The following is a 17816-nucleotide window of genomic DNA, read 5'->3' on the forward strand; positions in this document are numbered from 1 at the left end:
CAGTTGTCAGTTATCTGTTAATGTCCATCTGTTTACTAAATTATTTGCATTTTTCATTTATTAAATTCAAGACTATATTTCTCAGGTCCTTTTCTGCAAGTCTGCAGTGAGGGCAAAAGTCTTTGTGTTTACCATCAAAACAGCAGACTCCTGCCATTTAAAGAAGTAACTCTTAATACCTGACAGTTGCAATTGAAGGCAGAGGGCCATTTGACCACCATTACACAAGTTTAATTAAACTGCAAATTGTTCTTTAATGCTAGAACACTCATTAAAAAGCTCCATCCCTCCTAGGCATTTTTAATAATCTTCATTCTGAATGGTAGTCAGGCCTCCACTGCAATGAATAGGCTCCAGGGGGTGACAATGCGTATCTCATCTAAGAAGAAAGGAAGTATATTGTCTCAAGAATATCCCCAGTGCCGTTTTCTGTGGAGAAATGAGTGCCTAAAATTTAATTACTCAAGGTAGGGAGAGCATGAAGAGAACAGTGAAATTTCAAGTTTGAATAACAGGTTTTTGTTATTTCTTTATTTCCCTGAAAAAATTATAGTAGTGAACGATGATCATAGATGTCCAGAGGAGGAACAGACATTCATTTTAACACTGGTGGAAATACCAGCTGACTCAAAAGAGTTTGATGCATCTGCTTTGCTGGAACAAACTTCAGAACCATTACTACCAGCCCCAATACTTGTCAGCCCAATAAATGCAAGTGAAACAGGCGTGAATGAAGAGGAGAGGTAAATGCTTTATTTTTGAGCAAAGTGAAACACTTTTTCTGAATCTTGATTGTTCCCTGAATGTGCATTACAGATTAGAACTTTTCAAAAAAATAAATGCAAGAGGAAATAACTTCGGCAGACTGGTCAGAGAATTAAGAAAGTGAAAAAGGTGTAATCAGATTTGAGAAAATTCTCATCAGTGGTTTAAAGTCAGTGTTTTAGTTAGCTGAGATTTTGATGTCAGCCTTAATTCTGATTTATCCTTCAGAGCAAGTCTTCCTTTTTAGTAGAAGTCATTTGTCCAGTCTGAGTCTATTCTGCCATGGATACTTAGACTGAAAACTAATTTAAATGAAAAATCTAAGCTGGTTTGCATTTTTACAGTACTTTCATGTTTTTGCAAAGTAGCTGTTTATTAATAGCTTTTCCAGATTTTTTGTATAGATGGTCTTCTGGAGAACATGATAACCAGTGAACATAAAATCAGATATCATTGTCTTGAGTTTGTGCCCTGTTTCAGAAGAGCTGAAAAAGCAAACAAATGAATTACTCAAGAGAATAATAGCTGGTGTGCAGTACTGTGATGCAGGGGGATTGAGTTCCCTTTACAAGGAGTACTCCTCAATACAGTGTAACAAACTTATTTCAACATTAGGTTGAACTAAATCTCCTGGTCAGTTTGGGAGGAAAAAAACCAACATCAAAGGAGAAAGACATTCTGAAGAATAGGAAGTGTTGCAAAGTTGTAAAAAAACCTGTTACTATATTAATGTAAGTCCTCAGATCATAACTGGAGGTGTGATGCAATTCCACATCATTGTGGAGGACCTTGCCCTGTGACATCAGATGTTAATGTCATTCCCTTAGTTATTGAAAGGATGGGTCTTCGAGTGAATTTTGGCTACTCAATGAATTTTGACTACACCACATAAGAATTCTAACTCCTATCCAACTACTGATAGACAGAATTTCTGACAAGCAGAGTTAGGGTACCTCTTCTGTCTCACTGTCCCTTGTTGCTTTACCCTATTTCCCTTTAGTCTCTGCTGCTTCCCTAGATGTCTTGCTGTCTTTTGAGATCATACTGGGAGCGGGTAGAAGGGTGTGGCGATGAAGATTCAACTGTGCATATAAAATAATACTGTATTTTAGGATTTTCTAGGGCAGCAGTTAGTTGTCATAGTTTTACATTTTATGAAAATACCAACTGGAGTTCAAATAGAACAGCTTCTAAAGTAACTTGATTCAATTATGACTAGAAAAACTTCAATTCTCTGACTTAAGATAGCACAGGAAAATGTTTCTTGGTAGTAAATAGTACATTTGAAGTTAATATTGATATTAAGCAAGAAAGAGTATCACCGTAGATCCATGTGTAATTTCCATACAGAAATGTTACACAAGGTAAATTTTGGCTTCTTGTACAGTCACACTAATGACTTTAAATATAAACAGCATTGGATCCTTGACAACTGCAGCTGATGAATTTGCTGCACCTTTAAACAGCAGTATGGAAACGAAACAACTAGGGAGTGCATCAGTAGAGCCCGTTCCAAATTTGCAGACAACTCAGAAAAGGTCAGCTGCTGAGCTTGAAGAGAATGATTTTCCTCCTGCCAAGAAAACTCTGTCTACTGTTGTAGTGGAAGATAACTTGGAAACCACTTACAAGGTGAGATGGTAATTTGGTGAGTCTTTGTGCATAGTGTAGGTGCATAATGTAATAGAACATTTTAATTATGTTTATTGTTTAACAACGTCACTTGCTTAAAAATGTGTGCTGCTTGTATAACTTAAAAGGAAAATCACCACCCATAGATTGCTTTTTTGTTTTGAATTCTACAATAGTTTTTGGGCTGTTGATATAATGTTAATTTTTTTGAGAATCTGTAGGCTTTCAGGTTTTTTAGTGGGCTTCCTAGTAGGCGGACTGGTAACATGTCTTCCTTGGTTGATTCTCCACACCCTTTCCAACAATGACATTGCAGGGAGGGAAACTCTGGATGACTGGTAGGTTTGCTGAACAATGTTACGATTCCTCGTGGTGACTGTTGCATGAAGAAGTTGTTAGACATGTCCCTACCATTCTTTTAACGTAGTGGGTATTAGTTTAAAAGAACAAGCAGCAAAGAAAAACTGGGCAGCTTGTTTCCAGCTTCCCTCTGTGCTTTTAAAATATGACCAAGCTTGTGGCAGTGACTACCATTCATTTTTGTGAGTAGGCTAAGATTGTGCAGTGTGTCTGGGTGAGGGAATGGATGATTATTTCCCACATGATTCAGAGAGCTTTTCTAGGAAGAGCTGGATAACAATCCTCTTCTTTCTTTGACCTCTCATCTTGACATCCTTGTCTTGAGTCATTTGCCATAAGAACACCTTGAAAAGCCTGTCAGGAAATGAGTTAAGTGATGAATGATACTATACTAAAGATATAGTCTTCTATATCATTCCTGTTCTTAGAACTGTACACAAGTGATAGGACTTTATCAACTTCATTGTCCCTTCTATATTGAGAGAAATAACTTTTTTTTTTTACTTTTTTTTAAATGCAGGGTTATTCAATTAAATCTACAAATGCTCCAATGATAGCTTCTGGTAGGTAAACTTAAACTTGTAAAACAAAGTATAATGAGTGTAAATGCATAATACATCACAGTGTAATACTGGCTGTTATTGTGCTAAATAGTCTTGTCTGAGGCTATCTACTATAAAAGTAGTAGTATTACATTTTCCTTGTAATACCCTAATACCATCATCATACATTTTCTGCTATAAACTAGATGTGTTGGATTACATAACTGGCTGTTAATTTAATAATGGTTCTAAAAACATTGCTGCAGCTAGTCTATTCGTGAAATTTGGTAATTTTTTTGGACTAAACATGATATCTTCTCTAAAGCAAATATTTCCACCTGTTGGAAAGCACTGATAACCAAAGGTATTAACAGGTATTGTAACAATACTATGCCAAAATATTTCATTTTTATTTTATTTTGTATTTGTCTTTAAAAAAAATATATGCACAATGTAATTGTTTGAAAGCTTAATCTGCCTCTGAAGAATCAGAGGGAAAGTAGAATTGCTGAAAATGCAGTCTTCAGTGATCTGAGCCTGTGAGGGGCTGGGGAACTACTTTTTGGTCCTGAAAAAGACTTCAAAGGGAAATTGTGGAAGCTTAAACAGCTGGATGACTTGACAAAGTTCTATGGTGTGGTGTAAAGGATTGGGGGGGGGGGGGTGTGCTGTAAAACTGCATTTCTGCCAGCTTTTCCAGCTTTCTTCCGTAACATCTGTAATATCTTACAGACTTTTTAAAAGTAGATCTTGAACATTTAATTTTTAGTGGTGATTTCAAAAAATAAAGTGACAAAAAACCTGAACAAAAATTCAGCCCATGTTTTCTAATGGTGCAAGCCGTCTTAACATCACACGCATCTTTTGGGCTGTTGTGTTACCACTGAAGTTAAGTAACTGAAGTCCTTGCTTGAATTATTCTCAACTCCTTTTACAGGGAATCCTGTTCAAAAAACAGAGGCTTCAGCAAAAGAAAAAGTACTTACATCTGTGTTGATGTCTGAGTCTATGTCACCACTGTCTGAGAGAAGTCAGCTTGAGACTTTGGAGAACTTAGGGAAAGCACCACTTGAGAATTCAGCATTCAAACAGGAAGATGAGGTGACATCTGGATTAACTTCTAACAGAAAAGAAGAAATAAGTGGACAAGGAAAGCAGGCGGATGTGCATGATTCTGGACAGTTGGAACATACTGGAAGCCTAGCATCATCTTCAAAAACTCCATTACTTAGGTATTTATTAAATAACATTTTGTCAGCCTTTTTTCCTTATTGAGGTTTTTATATCCTTTTTCCACTTAGTATTACAAGAAGGGCAGTACTGTTATTGGTGACCTACATGGCTAAGAGTTACAGTATCTGTCCTCTTCAGCAAAGTAGAAAGGATCAAACTGTCCACTTTGGAATTTGAATTATTTTGATCATTAAATGAGCAGACTGACCAAAGGACACTACCTACGTATGGTATGTCTATTTAGACACTGACAGATGCCTCTTATGAGACTGACATCCATTGGCTGTGATACGGATTTAGGATAATTGTTGTTTTCCTTAGCTCAGTCTAATGTTGTGATATATACACCCATCCACTTTTGATTTTTGTCCTTCTGCCAGAAAGATTTGTTACTGGATTTTTAGGACTAACTTCAGATGTGTCATTTCCCCAAAGGAATTTCAGTCTTGACAGCTCAGAGGATATTCCTCTTATCTATCCATCTGACTGTGGATTTTCAATATACTTTTCTATAATGTTTAAGTATTTGAGTTCCTGCTTTCTATTGCTCTTGCGCTCACTGCTTTTGATTGTGATGCTCCGTTGGCCTCTTCTGATCCTGTCGTTTACTCTTTCATTGTGCTCGTGTGAGTACCATAACTGGTTATGTACACCTAGGACAGCCACAGCAATTGGGTAATGATGCATTAACATCAGAATCCTTGCCTTAAAGTTTACTTTCTCAGTTGTAAACTCTTAACAATATGAAAAGTTGATACTCTCTGTGCCTCCCTCATCACTGTGACTTCCATAAGTTCACTGGTACTAGGTATGATGCTCTTAATAGGCTGAAACCCTGCGGCAGATAGTCTCTGGTGTTTAAGACAGTCTGCTGTGGTCCCATGCTTAGGAATCAGGGTTTTTTTTCCATTGATTACATGAAGAGTGCTCTTTTCTGTTCATTCTTTAGGAGTATGTCTCCATTCCTCTTGGAATCTTTCTGAAGATCTGGTAGCTTGTTACAGGCTCTGGTTTAGTAGCAAATAGGTTCCTGTTGTCAGGGTTGGAAATCGTCATTGGAAATGTTGGAAATGTCAAAAAACTCTTGTGCCAGAATATTCAGTAATACAAAAGCTTTTCTCAGAATTACTTTTTTTTCTCCTTAGAGTTTTCATAGATCCTGGACATGTGTGTTTGTTTCCTGTGTAGTGAATTGGACTCCTGTAATACTATTTACATCTTCCTTTTATGGAGCAATCCTATGACATCCTGACTGTATTTGTCTGTATTTGTTTTGAACAGGGGTGGACGAAAACCATTAGGATTTTTATCTTTAATTTGCAAAAAAAGTAGGTCTGAATCTGCACAAGATACCAAAGGGAATAGAGGGAAGATCCAAAAACCTCGGATTGTGACTCCAAAGATTGTGACTCCAAAGCGAAGTCTAAAAAAGCCCACTCCATCCACTAAGGATGATAGGGAATCTTGTTCCCTTCCCTCTACAAGCACATCATCATCTGTGGAGTATGAGAATGTAGCTGCTGATGCTGCAGTTATGGTATGTGTTTACTTTGAACGCCCTTGCATTTTTGAGATGTGAAGAACAGTGAATCATTTCAGGAGTGGGTAGGTGGGTATGTAGTGTTCATGTTTTGAGAGACATACCTGTTCCACTGAATAAATCCTGACTAGGAAACTTACAAAGGAACTAAGCTGGCTTTCCTCTGCACTTGTTTCCCATTTTCAGTAAACTCTGAATTTTTTGTTTAAACTTCCCATCTAAATTGGAAGCTCAAGTGCGTGCGCGCACGCGCACACACACACGGATATTAAGACTGTTAAGAATAGCCTTTTCTTTTTCTATTAGGTTCCAAGTAACAAACCATCTAAGAAGCCACCCCTTTGTGCTAAAGATCAAGAGAAGGAAGAAGAGCCAACCAGAATCTCAGAGTATTTTTTCAGTGACATCTTTATGGAAGTGGATGATCCAGAATAGCAAATTGACTTTATAAAACCTGGGATCTGAGAGTATAATGCAACAAGAAAAGAGTATTTTTTAAAAGTTCTGATTCGTTCTGATGTTCATTATGCCACACTTCATGTCAGCTGAGCTGTTAATAAATTCTGTAAACATGAAATGGCTTCCTTCTGAAGCAACCTGGATACTTTTAAAATGTTCACATCTAAACCACTACATTGATGTCATTGGACCAGACCAGTGGCTGCTGGCTTATAGTTTCACTTGTTTAGACACTGATAATGGATGCATGACTATCTTCCAGAAAAGTGTGATGAAAAAATGCTTAATCTTGTGACAAGTAGCTCTCTGAATTTTAATGCTAAAGCTTATGGTACTGATTATACAAGTTCTTTACTTCTTTTTGTGAAGTATGTTATGTTAGTGTGTTAGAAGGAGGAATGAACTTTTTATGTGTAGTGTAATCTCTGTAGATCAGGATGCAAATACTGGAAGCAGTGTAGTAAATACATAAATCTGTTCAGCACTGCAGGTATTTTTATTAGCATCTACAAATGACATATTTTTGTAAGAGTTTTTAATTACATAAATTAGAAGATCCTAACCTGAAAAACCAAATGGGTTTAGTTCCTTAAAAATGTATTGAGAACAACCAGAAAAACACAATTTACTAAAAGATGCTACACAATGTTTATCTTCGTAAGTGTCCTATAGGAATGGAAGAGGTTAATGTTTACTAGTATAAATGCTAATTTCCTCCTAAATTTGAAAACAAGGGGATAAATACCATTTCTGTTCCTTGGTTTTATGTGTAGGTGTTTATATCTCTGCTGACTTCCTTGGTTTCCTTTGTGCAAAGTAGCACAAAGAGATTGGATTTAAACCATGACTATACAACATGGTTTCTTTGAGGATTTGCTGCTTTGAAGCAGTTGAATTTGAATGGTTTTCCTCACGTTGCATGTCTACTTGTACTGTAACTTGCTATAAAATGCTGCAGTAGCTTTAGATTTTAGTCTAATTTTTTACTTGCCTCATCAAGAAGATTGTCTTGATGAGTTAACAAGGTTCATGCAGTCTCAAAGTCAGGTGGTCACTGAAAGATTCAATATTTATTCTGAAACTCCTTATTACACAAAAATGAGTGTGTAGATTTAGTGGTCTAATTTTTTTTCCTGTTACTTAATACCAGCAGGTTACTTTTGCAAAACAAATTATTTATTATGAAAGTGAAACTGATGTTGAAATGGTAGTGTTATGCTCTCAAGAAACCTACCTTCAGCTTTGGACTGGGTAATCATTTACTGGCAAATATTTTCATATAAGTATCTAGTTAGTTTTTAAATACTTGGTGAAGCTTGAGAATGTTTGCCTTTTAGGAAGTTATTAGCAAGGCTTCTGAAGAAGTCTTTAACATTTTGTCAATAAGGAAATATTCACAGAAAAGCTACTGTTACTGCAAATTGCTATGTTATCAGGCCTCTGTCAATCAAATGTGGCTAGCAGCAGTATCGTCTTAGTGATGGAAAAGGGACTAACAGTCCCAGTGTAAAGCAACTTACTTGAAAGCATACTGTCAACCAAAAAAACATAAAAAAAACCCCCCACCACGAACATTTCTGTTCAGACAGTATTTGTGCTCTGCCTAATCCATTTAACTTGAAATGTTTATCTAAATATTGTCTTACTGTAAACATTATGAAATAGATTAATCTATACATAAAGCTCTATGTATTGTATGTCTTGTAGATACTATTTTATATATGAAAGTGTTTAGTTCCTGATACATGTGGCATGTTTAAATCACTTGCACTGATAGAGCCTGAAAATAGATTTGTGGGGAGTGACTATAAAATAATTGCCCTAAGTACTTTCTGAAGTGATAACCATTCTGCATTTAGTTGCATATATTTTAGCTTGCATTCATATTACAAGGAAGAAAAAAAAAAAACCAACCTGTTTCATTACTAAGATGTAAGGTGCCTTATCCCTTGTTAATTGGGGCTATGCATTTTTCCTCCTGCAGTAAATCACATGCACTTTGTTAGAGGTTTTTTTTTTTAAAGAACAAATTTAATTTTAATAGAGATAACATAATTTTGTGTTCTGTTTTGTGTATGAAAGTTTTATAATAGTGAGGGATGTAAGAAAAAGTCATTGAAATCTCAATGCCTATTAGTTTAGCATTTTTACAAAGATGTGGCATAGGACTGGTTTGCTTGGAGTTGTCTGACACCCTGTATCATCACATATAAGCTTTCTGTTTCAAAGAAAGTACTCGTATTCTGTATGTAAATTATGTTAATAAATTATTTTATATTACCTGTGTTTCCATTTCTTAGAATATCAGTTGCAGTCTTTAAATGCTTATAGCTATAGTAAGTTAACTTACTATAAATGAATGGCTAGGCTTCTGGCTGCAACCCTGCTTGTATGGTGGTAACAGGCTGAATACACTTTAACAGGGACAGTGGTGTTGTTTCATAGAATCACAGAATGGTTTGGGTTGGAAAGGACCTCTAAGACCATCTAGTTTCAATGCCCCTGCCATGGGCAGGGACACCCTCCACTAGACCACATTGCCCAAAGCCCCATCCAACCTGGCCTTGGACACTTCCAGGGAGGGGGCATCCACAACCTCTCTGGGCAACCTGTGCCAGTGCCTCACCACCCTCACAGTAAAGAATTTCTTTCTAACAGGTAATCTAAATCAACCCTCCTTCAGCTTAAACCCATTACCCCTTGTCCTGTCACTACACTCCCTGATAAACAGTCCCTCACCATCTTTCCTGTAGGCCCCTTCAGGTACTGGAAGGCTGCAATTAGATCTCCCTGGAGCCTTCTTTTCTCCAGGCTGAACAACCCCAACTCTCTCAGCCTGTCTTCATAGGAGAGGTGCTCCAGCCCTCTGATCAGCTTCGTGGCCCTCCTCTGGACTCTCTCCAACAAGGCCCCCAGAGCTGGATGCAGTACTGCAGGGGGGTCTCACCAGAGCAGAGGGGCAGGATCACCTCCCTCGACCTGCTGGTCACACTTCTTTTGATGCAGCCCAGGACATGGTTGGCTTTCTGTGTGGGTTTGGTTTTTGTTTTAGAATAGGGCTTAATTTACATGGTATCTGTCTTCCCAGTGCTACCTCAATGTAAATACTACAGCCTTGTTTTTAAACAATAAAACTGGGATGCTGGAAAACAGCAAAGCTTTCAAACGAGGAAGCAACTCAAGCAAAGAGGTTAGGATTTTTAAAAATCTGCCACTATTATTGTGGCATCTCAGCAGTTCTGCAGTTAATGACAGAACCTTCACATTTCTAAGAATGGCAAGGGCTTTTCCGGGTTGCACGAATATGCAATCCTGTCTGTAAAGTGAAGCGTACCAACAAAATTCTTTCAAAGGGAGCTCTTCGGCATTAACTTGCACCTAGGGCCATGGCGACTGAATGGAGCACGCAGCTGTGGTATGAAGGGCAAGGATTTTGCATTTTACGAGTTTAATTCTCAAAGTCGCAGTTGCCCCGCGAGCGGCGGGACGGAGCAGGTGGGGGCCGGCGCTAGGCCGTGGGGCTGGCGGAGCCGGCCCGCACGGATCCCCCGACGGGCACCTCTGGACGCGAGCAAGAACGCGGGAGGCCCGGCCTGGCCCCGGCGCCCGGGGACCGGGGCCCCGCTCCGCTCATTGGCTGCGGCGGGGGGAGTGGCGGCGGCAGGCCTGAGACGGCCAGCTCGGCTCGGTTCGGTTCGGCTGCCATGCTGCTGAGCCCGGCGCGGCTGCTGGGCCCTTGGCGGTTGCTCCGCCGCGCGGCCGCCGCCTCGCCCGCCCGCGCCTACCGCGGTGAGGCGGTGGCGGCGGTGGGCTCCCGCCCCGACGCAGGCTCCGCACTCTACCAGGTAGGCCGGCCCGGGCGGGCCCGGCTCCCTCCGCCCGATGGGCCGCAGGCCGCAGAGGGGAGGCTCCGGCGGGCGGGGGCCACCTCCCCGTGCGGCGGGGCTTGGGGGCGGACAGCGGTGCCGAGCACCAGGGACCCGCGGGAGTCAGGGGCTGGCCTTCCCGCAGCCAGGCCACTGCCGACCTTCCCGGCTTGTCCCGGCCCGCGGCTCGGCCGCACTCCGTTTCTACGCCTTTCTCCTGCTGGTTGTTGAGGGAAGCCCCGAGCCGTGAGGCGCGGCCTGCGGGTAGCGCCCCGGGGCTGCGGGAGCTCGGGGTGCTCTGCCCGGGACCGTGCGCGGGAGAACAAAAACAAAACGGGGGTACGTGGGCTCTGTGTGAAAGCACAGCAGTGGCCATTGCATAGCTGGTAGTGTAGCGGCCGTTCAATGTACTGGTGTGTGGTAAACATGGGCCTCTGTGAGTCAGCCCCAGGTCACGCTGCATGCAGGCCAGGTTTTACAGTGCTGCTCCCCCTCTCACGCTTATTAAATGCTAAGTTCTGTTTGTTTCATTCAGGCCGAGTGTAGAAGTACCAGTGGGTTTGTGTCATCGTCTGCCTCATTATGGATTTTTTTTTTTACACTTTTAATCAGAATGCCAGTTCTTACTGCATTTTTGGTTTTGAAGAGCTGGTCGATATGGTACGAATGAGGTGGAGACAAGGAGTTTGTAGGCGGTTGGAGGTGGTGTCTGATGATTTCAAAGTCAGAAATTGTCTAGTGTTTTGCGAATTGATTCCTGAGTTGAAGACAGGTGGAATAGTTTTATAAAGTTATGGGCATGCCTCCAGAAAACATGATAGCAGCAGAAAGAATCATTTTTGAGAAGGATATGGATAGGTGGACTTTCAGTTGTCTTTATGAAGAGAACAGTACTTGTATCTGGTGTAAATCGTTTTAAGTGGGGCATTAACATCATATTCAAGATAAAAATCGTGTTTACAGTTAGGCTGAGGAAAACATAGTTTTGGGTGTGGATCAAAACTAGTAGGAGGGTATGTATTTGTTTTCAGATTTGTTCTGAAATATCAAACAGCAAGTGAAGCAACAACATGTATTCATACTGAAATATTTCCTAAATATTTCCTTTGGGACAGAAGTTAGATGATTGAAACTTTTGTGAAATTTCAATTTGTGTATATATCCACACACATACAAAGCGTGTGTATATATATATGTGTGTATATTCATATTTTGCATACAAAAAAGTAATATTTTAATAAATGTGTTTACTCAGCGAAGCTGTCACTGCATTTGCATTTGTTTGTCTGTACCTTTCGATCTCAAAAGAAAAAGCAAGGCTTTTTGCTTTTTTTTAATGTTCATGTATTTTGGCAGCAGTTTCCAATGGGATGTCAAGACAGGAAAAGTTTGCCTAGCAGTGCTAGACAAGCCCACTTGCTTGGATTCATCTGCTACGTCATTCAAGCAGTAAAATAGCTAATAGTGTTAGCATTTGGGCGAAATAATTTATAGAGCACTGTAAATGCTTGTAGTGCTTTACAGACAGGAAGAGCTGAGGTACCTGCTGTGAGGCACATAACTATCTGAAATAAAAGTAATACAGGGAATAACAGTGCAAACACAAGAAGGCTTAATGATGCATCATGAAGGTCTTGCCGCCTTTAGCTAATGTTTGCCTTTCTGGCTGTGAATACAGCTAGACAGGCTGGCTTTCATAATGTAAACTGTCCTTCAAACCAGACAGGTAAAAATGTAATTTAAAAATGAGTAAGTCTAAATTCTGGAAAATCTATGTGAAGATTCCAAGGATTAGCTCTTGCAGCCGCTTTGCTTGTGTAGCAATAATTCATTTAGCTCGTGCAATAACTGTAGGATTAGTCTGTAGGTTTTGCCTCTTGATTTTGTTTTAAAGTTTGTAGAAGCCCTGATATTAACAGCAGAATTTTGTAGAACTTAGTGGTGCAAGGGCCAGTTTCCGGAAAGAACTTACATTACTTCACTGGCCTTTTTGTCATTAATTAATGAAGACCCTACAAATACATGGTAGAACTAGTACCATTGGTTCTGAGACAAGTCTCTTCTGTTTGTATTCAAAACCTACAGTAAGATTTCAAGGCATCTTTACTTTTCCTTTGTAAAGTATAATGATGTTGTGTTCTGGTTAAAGGCATGAAATATAAGGATAGAAATTAAGTTAAACAACTCTAATATTTGTGTACAATATTTTTAATAGATTACATGAAAAACTGTGAAAGGACTTTTTAGATAGAGTGCCTAAGTAGCTACAGTGAGTTGTTAATTTGGAATCTAACAAGCCTATAATTGTGATTGCTGTGCCTCTTTTAATTTCCTCTGCCAGTTTTAGCTGCTTTTCTTTCCTATGGTAAAGGTGGGGGTTTAAGCCCAGTACTGTGTGCGAAAGGTCAGTTTGTTTAGAGAAAACAGGCTGACTGCACAAGGAGAAACAGCGAAAATGCTCTATGTGTCATGCTGGGCAAGCTGAACACTCACATAAATAAAACTGTACGTGTTGTGACATTGTAATTATAAGTGTTGTGACAACTGCAGGTTTTTAAAAGTATGGAATTACAATGGCTGTTTTTCAGATTTTTCACAGGGGAAAAAGAGTTAACTTATAAACAGTTTCTTTTGGAAAGGATTAAAAACAGGTTCTGTTTTCTTCAGTGCTGCATGTGGTTGTGTGGCTGCAATTACTGTCCATAGTCAGCAGCAGTGTCAAATTAACAAGACTTGGCTTATTTTGTTCTTGGTTTTTGGGATGCTGTGACAGCAGTAAAACTGCCAGTGGGTTATTGCAGTGTGATTTCATTGGTTAGGAGGAAGAAAAACAGTTGTAGAGGTAGGTGCTGGAGCGGTGCTGTGGGTGGGGCAGGGAGAGGGAGAATTAAAGTATCAAAAGAAATAGACTGAAAGGGGAATAATGTGTTGGACATACTGATAAAGCCTTACAAAGGAGGAAGGAGATGCAGAAGTTTGTTGTCCTTCTGCGTCCTCAGTAGTCAGGGGGCTGCAGGGTGGCACCACACATCAGAGAGATTCTGTTAACTGAGGTTGGTATCTTGAGATGCATTAGGTGTTGGCTGCGATTGGGTGGTGCAAAATTCATACAAGTGCAGGCTGTGAGCTGTATGGCAGATGGCAGTTTGTTAGGAAACATGGGGAATCCTTCCCAAGAGCCAACAGAGGCACAGGAGTTGAACTTAACTGTTTCACTGTGTCACCTTGATCTTGCTGGACGACCTCTAAATGCTGACCTTATGTATTAACTGTGTAAATGAGCTGGAAAATCTATGTGAAGATTCCAAGGATTAGCTCTTGCAGCCGCTTTGCTTGTGTAGCAATAATTCATTTAGCTCGTGCAATAACTGTAGGATTAGTCTGTAGGTTTTGCCTCTTGATTTTGTTTTCACCTGGTATGTTTTTACCTTTCAGTAGAGCATTCTTAATCTACTTGTAGCAATTACAGAGAGGGAGAAACGTATTCTTTTGAAATCTTACTATGCAGCTAAACCAGTTTGAATGCGTTACGTGTTTTTATGTTCTTCTTGCTTTGCATCTTAGTGCGTTTCAGTGACTTAGAGCTGAATAAACGCAACTGCAACACTAGTTGCTTCAAGAGGAAACCTTAATTCTGAGTGTTCGAGTCCAAATATAAGAGAGTTACCAGATTGGTTTTTTTCTGTCAAAGTAGACATCTTCTAAATGAGAATTAGACAAGACAGTATGATTTTTTTTTTATGCAGCAGTTACTGTGTTTCTTTATTGCAGTTACACTTTTCAAAGAGGTAACATAGTTCTTAATATGTCTGAGGAAAAAAACAAAAACAAATTAAGCTTGACGAATATCTTTTAATTCCTAAGAAATGGTAAAACCTGCTGTAATAAGCACATAGTTTGTGATAATTCTGATAGAAGTGGTAAGGTCAGTACTGGATCATTCATATTCAACCCTAAAGAGTCTTTGTTTTTCTAAGAGGGATATTGGCAAGAAGATTAGACTTCTTGTTTTTTTAAAAGCTTTGTGTTATCTTTAGGTTCTACCTAAACAACAGGAATGTAAAAAGTGTTTACCAAATTCTGTTTGGTCTAGGTCATTGATTTTTTTGGTACAAGAGACATAGCAGCACTTAATTTTGAATCCTAGTGATGTTTTTTACAAAATTAAAATAAAAAAGCAAACTAACCTGTAACAAGTAATTAACAAAAGCTGAAAAATAGCACTTCAGCTCTGTAATGACTAATTGTATTTTTGTTTATTAAATTTGGAACTAGTCTTTTACAATCCTAATGCACTCAGTTTTTGTGAAGCATGTTTATTAAATGCTTTGGGATGCTTGAGGAAAGCCAACACATAGGTAGAAATGTTATTACTCTAAAGACAATACAGAGACAGTATTTAATAAGGTAAAATTAAATTGGAATATAAATCTTGTACTTTCTGTGTTTCTTTATTAAAAAATAATACTGTCACTCTTGGTTAAACTTAAAATGCTGGTTTGTTCCCCACTTAGGAAAACTATGAACGAATGAAAGCACTAGTAACTGAACTCCAAGAGCAAGCAGAAAAAATCAAATTGGGTAAGTATGATAGTGTAGATTTTAGAATAGTTATTCAATTTGTTCCAAAAAACAGTTTTGCTCTTTGGATTTTTTTCCCTATTGCTGTACATTCATGAATCAGTTCACTCAGATATGACATATTTGCTGGATTATGTAGTCACATTGAAATTTTAGCTCATCTGTTTAAATCTGCCTTCTGTCAGTTGAAAATCTTGAAAAGTTTACATCCAAGCTAACTTGGTTCAAAATGTGGGTTGTTTTTTTTTTGTAAGTAACTCAAGCTAGCTAAGAAGAATGTTCATAGTATTAGCACTTCTTTGTTTACCACAGTATCTAGTGTGTTAACACATTTTTTTCTTTGCCAGTTGAATATCAGAGCAATATCCTAATGCAAGCAAATCCATAAATTACTGGAAGCAGACATAAATGAAAGCAAGTCTGATTTAGTCAAACAGAAGATTAATTTCATTGTCAGAGAGGCAAAAGGAAGCAAGTAGATAGTGAAAACAGGATATTCAGAGTCAGTTAATTTTTAATCAGTTAAGATTTTAGTAATCAATAGAATGTATGTTTTCAATGGCATTTTTTTAATAGATAGGATTATTAATAAAAGACTTTTACTGATACACTTTCCACTTCACCTGCTTCCTTGCTTCATCCACTGCCGCCTTCTTTTATAACAAATTGGTTTTGCAAATGTGCTTCTATTCAAGTTGCATGTTAGTTTCTTCATGTGCAAAGAGGATTTTCAAAGACCCTAGCTGTAGTTGTGCTGGCAAACAAAAGCAAGTCTGTAATGGTTTAAAAGATTGAAATATGTGTTTCATCTTCTTGATTTGTAAGACTACCTGAATTTATTACAGTTGAAATGAAATGAAATGGTTTATAAATGCTTAATGAAAATGGTTTATAAATGCTTAACTATGCTGCCAGAGGTTGAGCATGCAGCTTTAATTCTCCCCTTCTTGTGTCCATCATGATACTGTTTATCTCCTCATACACTGTTTCTTACATAGTGGTTTCTTTTACAGCTCTGGAATGGAGCACAGTTAAGATTTTGTGCTTACTACTTTTTTGCTTGCTTGCTGTGAAACAAAGTTCCAGGATTTCCTGAGGAGATGCAGAAACCCATGGACTACCTCTGTCTTTTAAGGGTGTAGAGACTGTTCAGCAGTTCCCTATGGGGCTCATGAACTAATGATCACAGCAGTCTTCGCTGCTGCATGTTTTCCTGTTCTTGCCCATTACATGATAACAGGATGAGAACATGGTCCTCATCTTTTCTCCATCTCGGGGAGCTCTACCAGGATGTTAATACACCATTTTGAGTGACATTGATTGAAATTGCTTTGCCTATCATGTAACTATATGAGAAGAATTAGGTACTTATGTTGAATACTTTTGAAGGTAATAAGTTCAACGTCTTTTTCTTTGTAAGAGCCTCTGTCTTTCAGAGGATAAGCTCTTGCTTGAGGTCTTTGCAATGAATGCTTCATTCTTTATCTGTTACTTCAGTGTATAGGGCTTTTGTGAACAAAATTCTACTGAGTAATCCCTGGCTGTGCAACAGGAAGATGGTCCCTGCCCCAGAGAATTTACAGGCTATGATAAATTACAACATGGATTTCTGATGACCAGCACAAGAAGCAACTGAGATACTTTTAGTCTCTGTGACTGGCAGTAATCATAGCACATCAGCAGTCACAGTGAAGTTTTTATAGACATCACTGTGAAGAGAAATTAAAGAAGGGATTTCAAATTAAATGCCTACCAGGTTGTTTCATTGTCAGGGGCACTGCTTCTCCCAGCCTACAGAATGGAGGCTAGTGTAGGATAGAGAGAACATCTTGATCTTGAAAGAGAAAAGTTCAATAGAATGGCTACAGGGTCCAGAGGGCAAGCATTTATGATTAGTGTGCGAAAAGATGACAAAAATCATGGGATGGAAAATTATATTTTTGCAGCATCACTCTGGGTGTAAATGAGAAAGGGAAGATGGACGTCAGACAAAATGTTGTAGTTGTCATGATGTGGGATGTTGAGAACTGGATGAGAGTATTAGCTCTGTGGGTGGATATGAGAGGTTGTATCTTAAGAAACTTGTACAGAAAGAATTTACAAGATTTAGACTTAGGCTGGATATACAGACCTTATGAACAGGCTGAATGGGGAATAAATTGTGGGCTTTCTGGCATGCCTAAGAGGTAGGAAATAACGTGCAGAGTGATCAAGGAAGGGGGTGAGAGAAAGGGTTTGAAATGGAAGCTTAAAAGCTCTCATTCGGTGATACTTAGCTGACAAAGAAGTCTGGATATCTCAGGAGAAATGTTAGCAAAATAGCACCTTCTTTATTTTGGATGCGGGAGACAATTTTAGAGTGATGGGATGGATCAGTGATCTGTCTACATAGACAATGTTTGTATAAGCTGTTGTTATAAAGAGGCTGAGATGTGTCAACAAATCTTAAGTATTGAATGACACAAAGCTGTAGAGAGCAAAATACGTGATTTAGGATGACCATGAGTAAAGGGTTGAAATGAAACAAAGATAAACTTGATGTTAAATGCTGTGTGTCTGAACTCTGCTTACAGTTTTGGAGTGATCTAAGGAAATGAATCCAGATTGTGTTGGGTCTTTCAGGATTGGATTCAGCATAGCTATTCTGAACCAATTTTGGGGAGCAGTATTTTTTGTAGTTCTTACTGCTGTGCTTTTGTCTGTGTGTTTGTGTTTTCAACACTTCTATTCATTGCCAAACAGTGGGGGAAACTTTCAGACTACTGTGTTTATTAAAGTTTTACCTAGAAATTTTCACCAAAAGAGTGGTCAGACATTGCAAGAGGCTGCCCAGAGAGG

The 17816-nt window shown here is 39.0% G+C and overlaps 2 protein-coding genes across 7 annotated transcripts in view; both read left to right on the top strand.

The window, feature by feature from the left end:
* Positions 1–8770, top strand: part of BDP1 (B double prime 1, subunit of RNA polymerase III transcription initiation factor IIIB) — a 57747-nt gene extending 48977 nt beyond the window's left edge. For 4 of the 5 annotated variants that reach the window (XM_054809481.1, XM_054809485.1, XM_054809482.1 and 1 more), the window contains 6 exons: positions 554–743; positions 2181–2397; positions 3278–3320; positions 4237–4531; positions 5814–6069; positions 6379–8770. In XM_054809481.1, the coding sequence (XP_054665456.1) occupies positions 554–743; positions 2181–2397; positions 3278–3320; positions 4237–4531; positions 5814–6069; positions 6379–6507 (1130 nt within the window). In that variant the 3' untranslated portion in view covers positions 6508–8770. The remainder of the gene's footprint in view (positions 1–553; positions 744–2180; positions 2398–3277; positions 3321–4236; positions 4532–5813; positions 6070–6378) is intronic. The other variant, XM_054809483.1, reaches the window with a different exon arrangement.
* A 1305-nt stretch (positions 8771–10075) lies between these two features.
* Positions 10076–17816, top strand: part of MCCC2 (methylcrotonyl-CoA carboxylase subunit 2) — a 38792-nt gene continuing 31051 nt past the window's right edge. The window contains exons 1-2 of one of the 2 annotated variants that reach the window (XM_054809495.1): positions 10076–10376; positions 14912–14978. In XM_054809495.1, coding sequence (XP_054665470.1) covers positions 10236–10376; positions 14912–14978 — 208 coding nt within the window. In that variant the 5' untranslated portion in view covers positions 10076–10235. The remainder of the gene's footprint in view (positions 10377–14911; positions 14979–17816) is intronic. The other variant, XM_054809493.1, reaches the window with a different exon arrangement.

This window comes from Grus americana, chromosome Z, assembly GCF_028858705.1.
Source record: "Grus americana isolate bGruAme1 chromosome Z, bGruAme1.mat, whole genome shotgun sequence".
NCBI lineage: Eukaryota > Metazoa > Chordata > Aves > Gruiformes > Gruidae > Grus > Grus americana.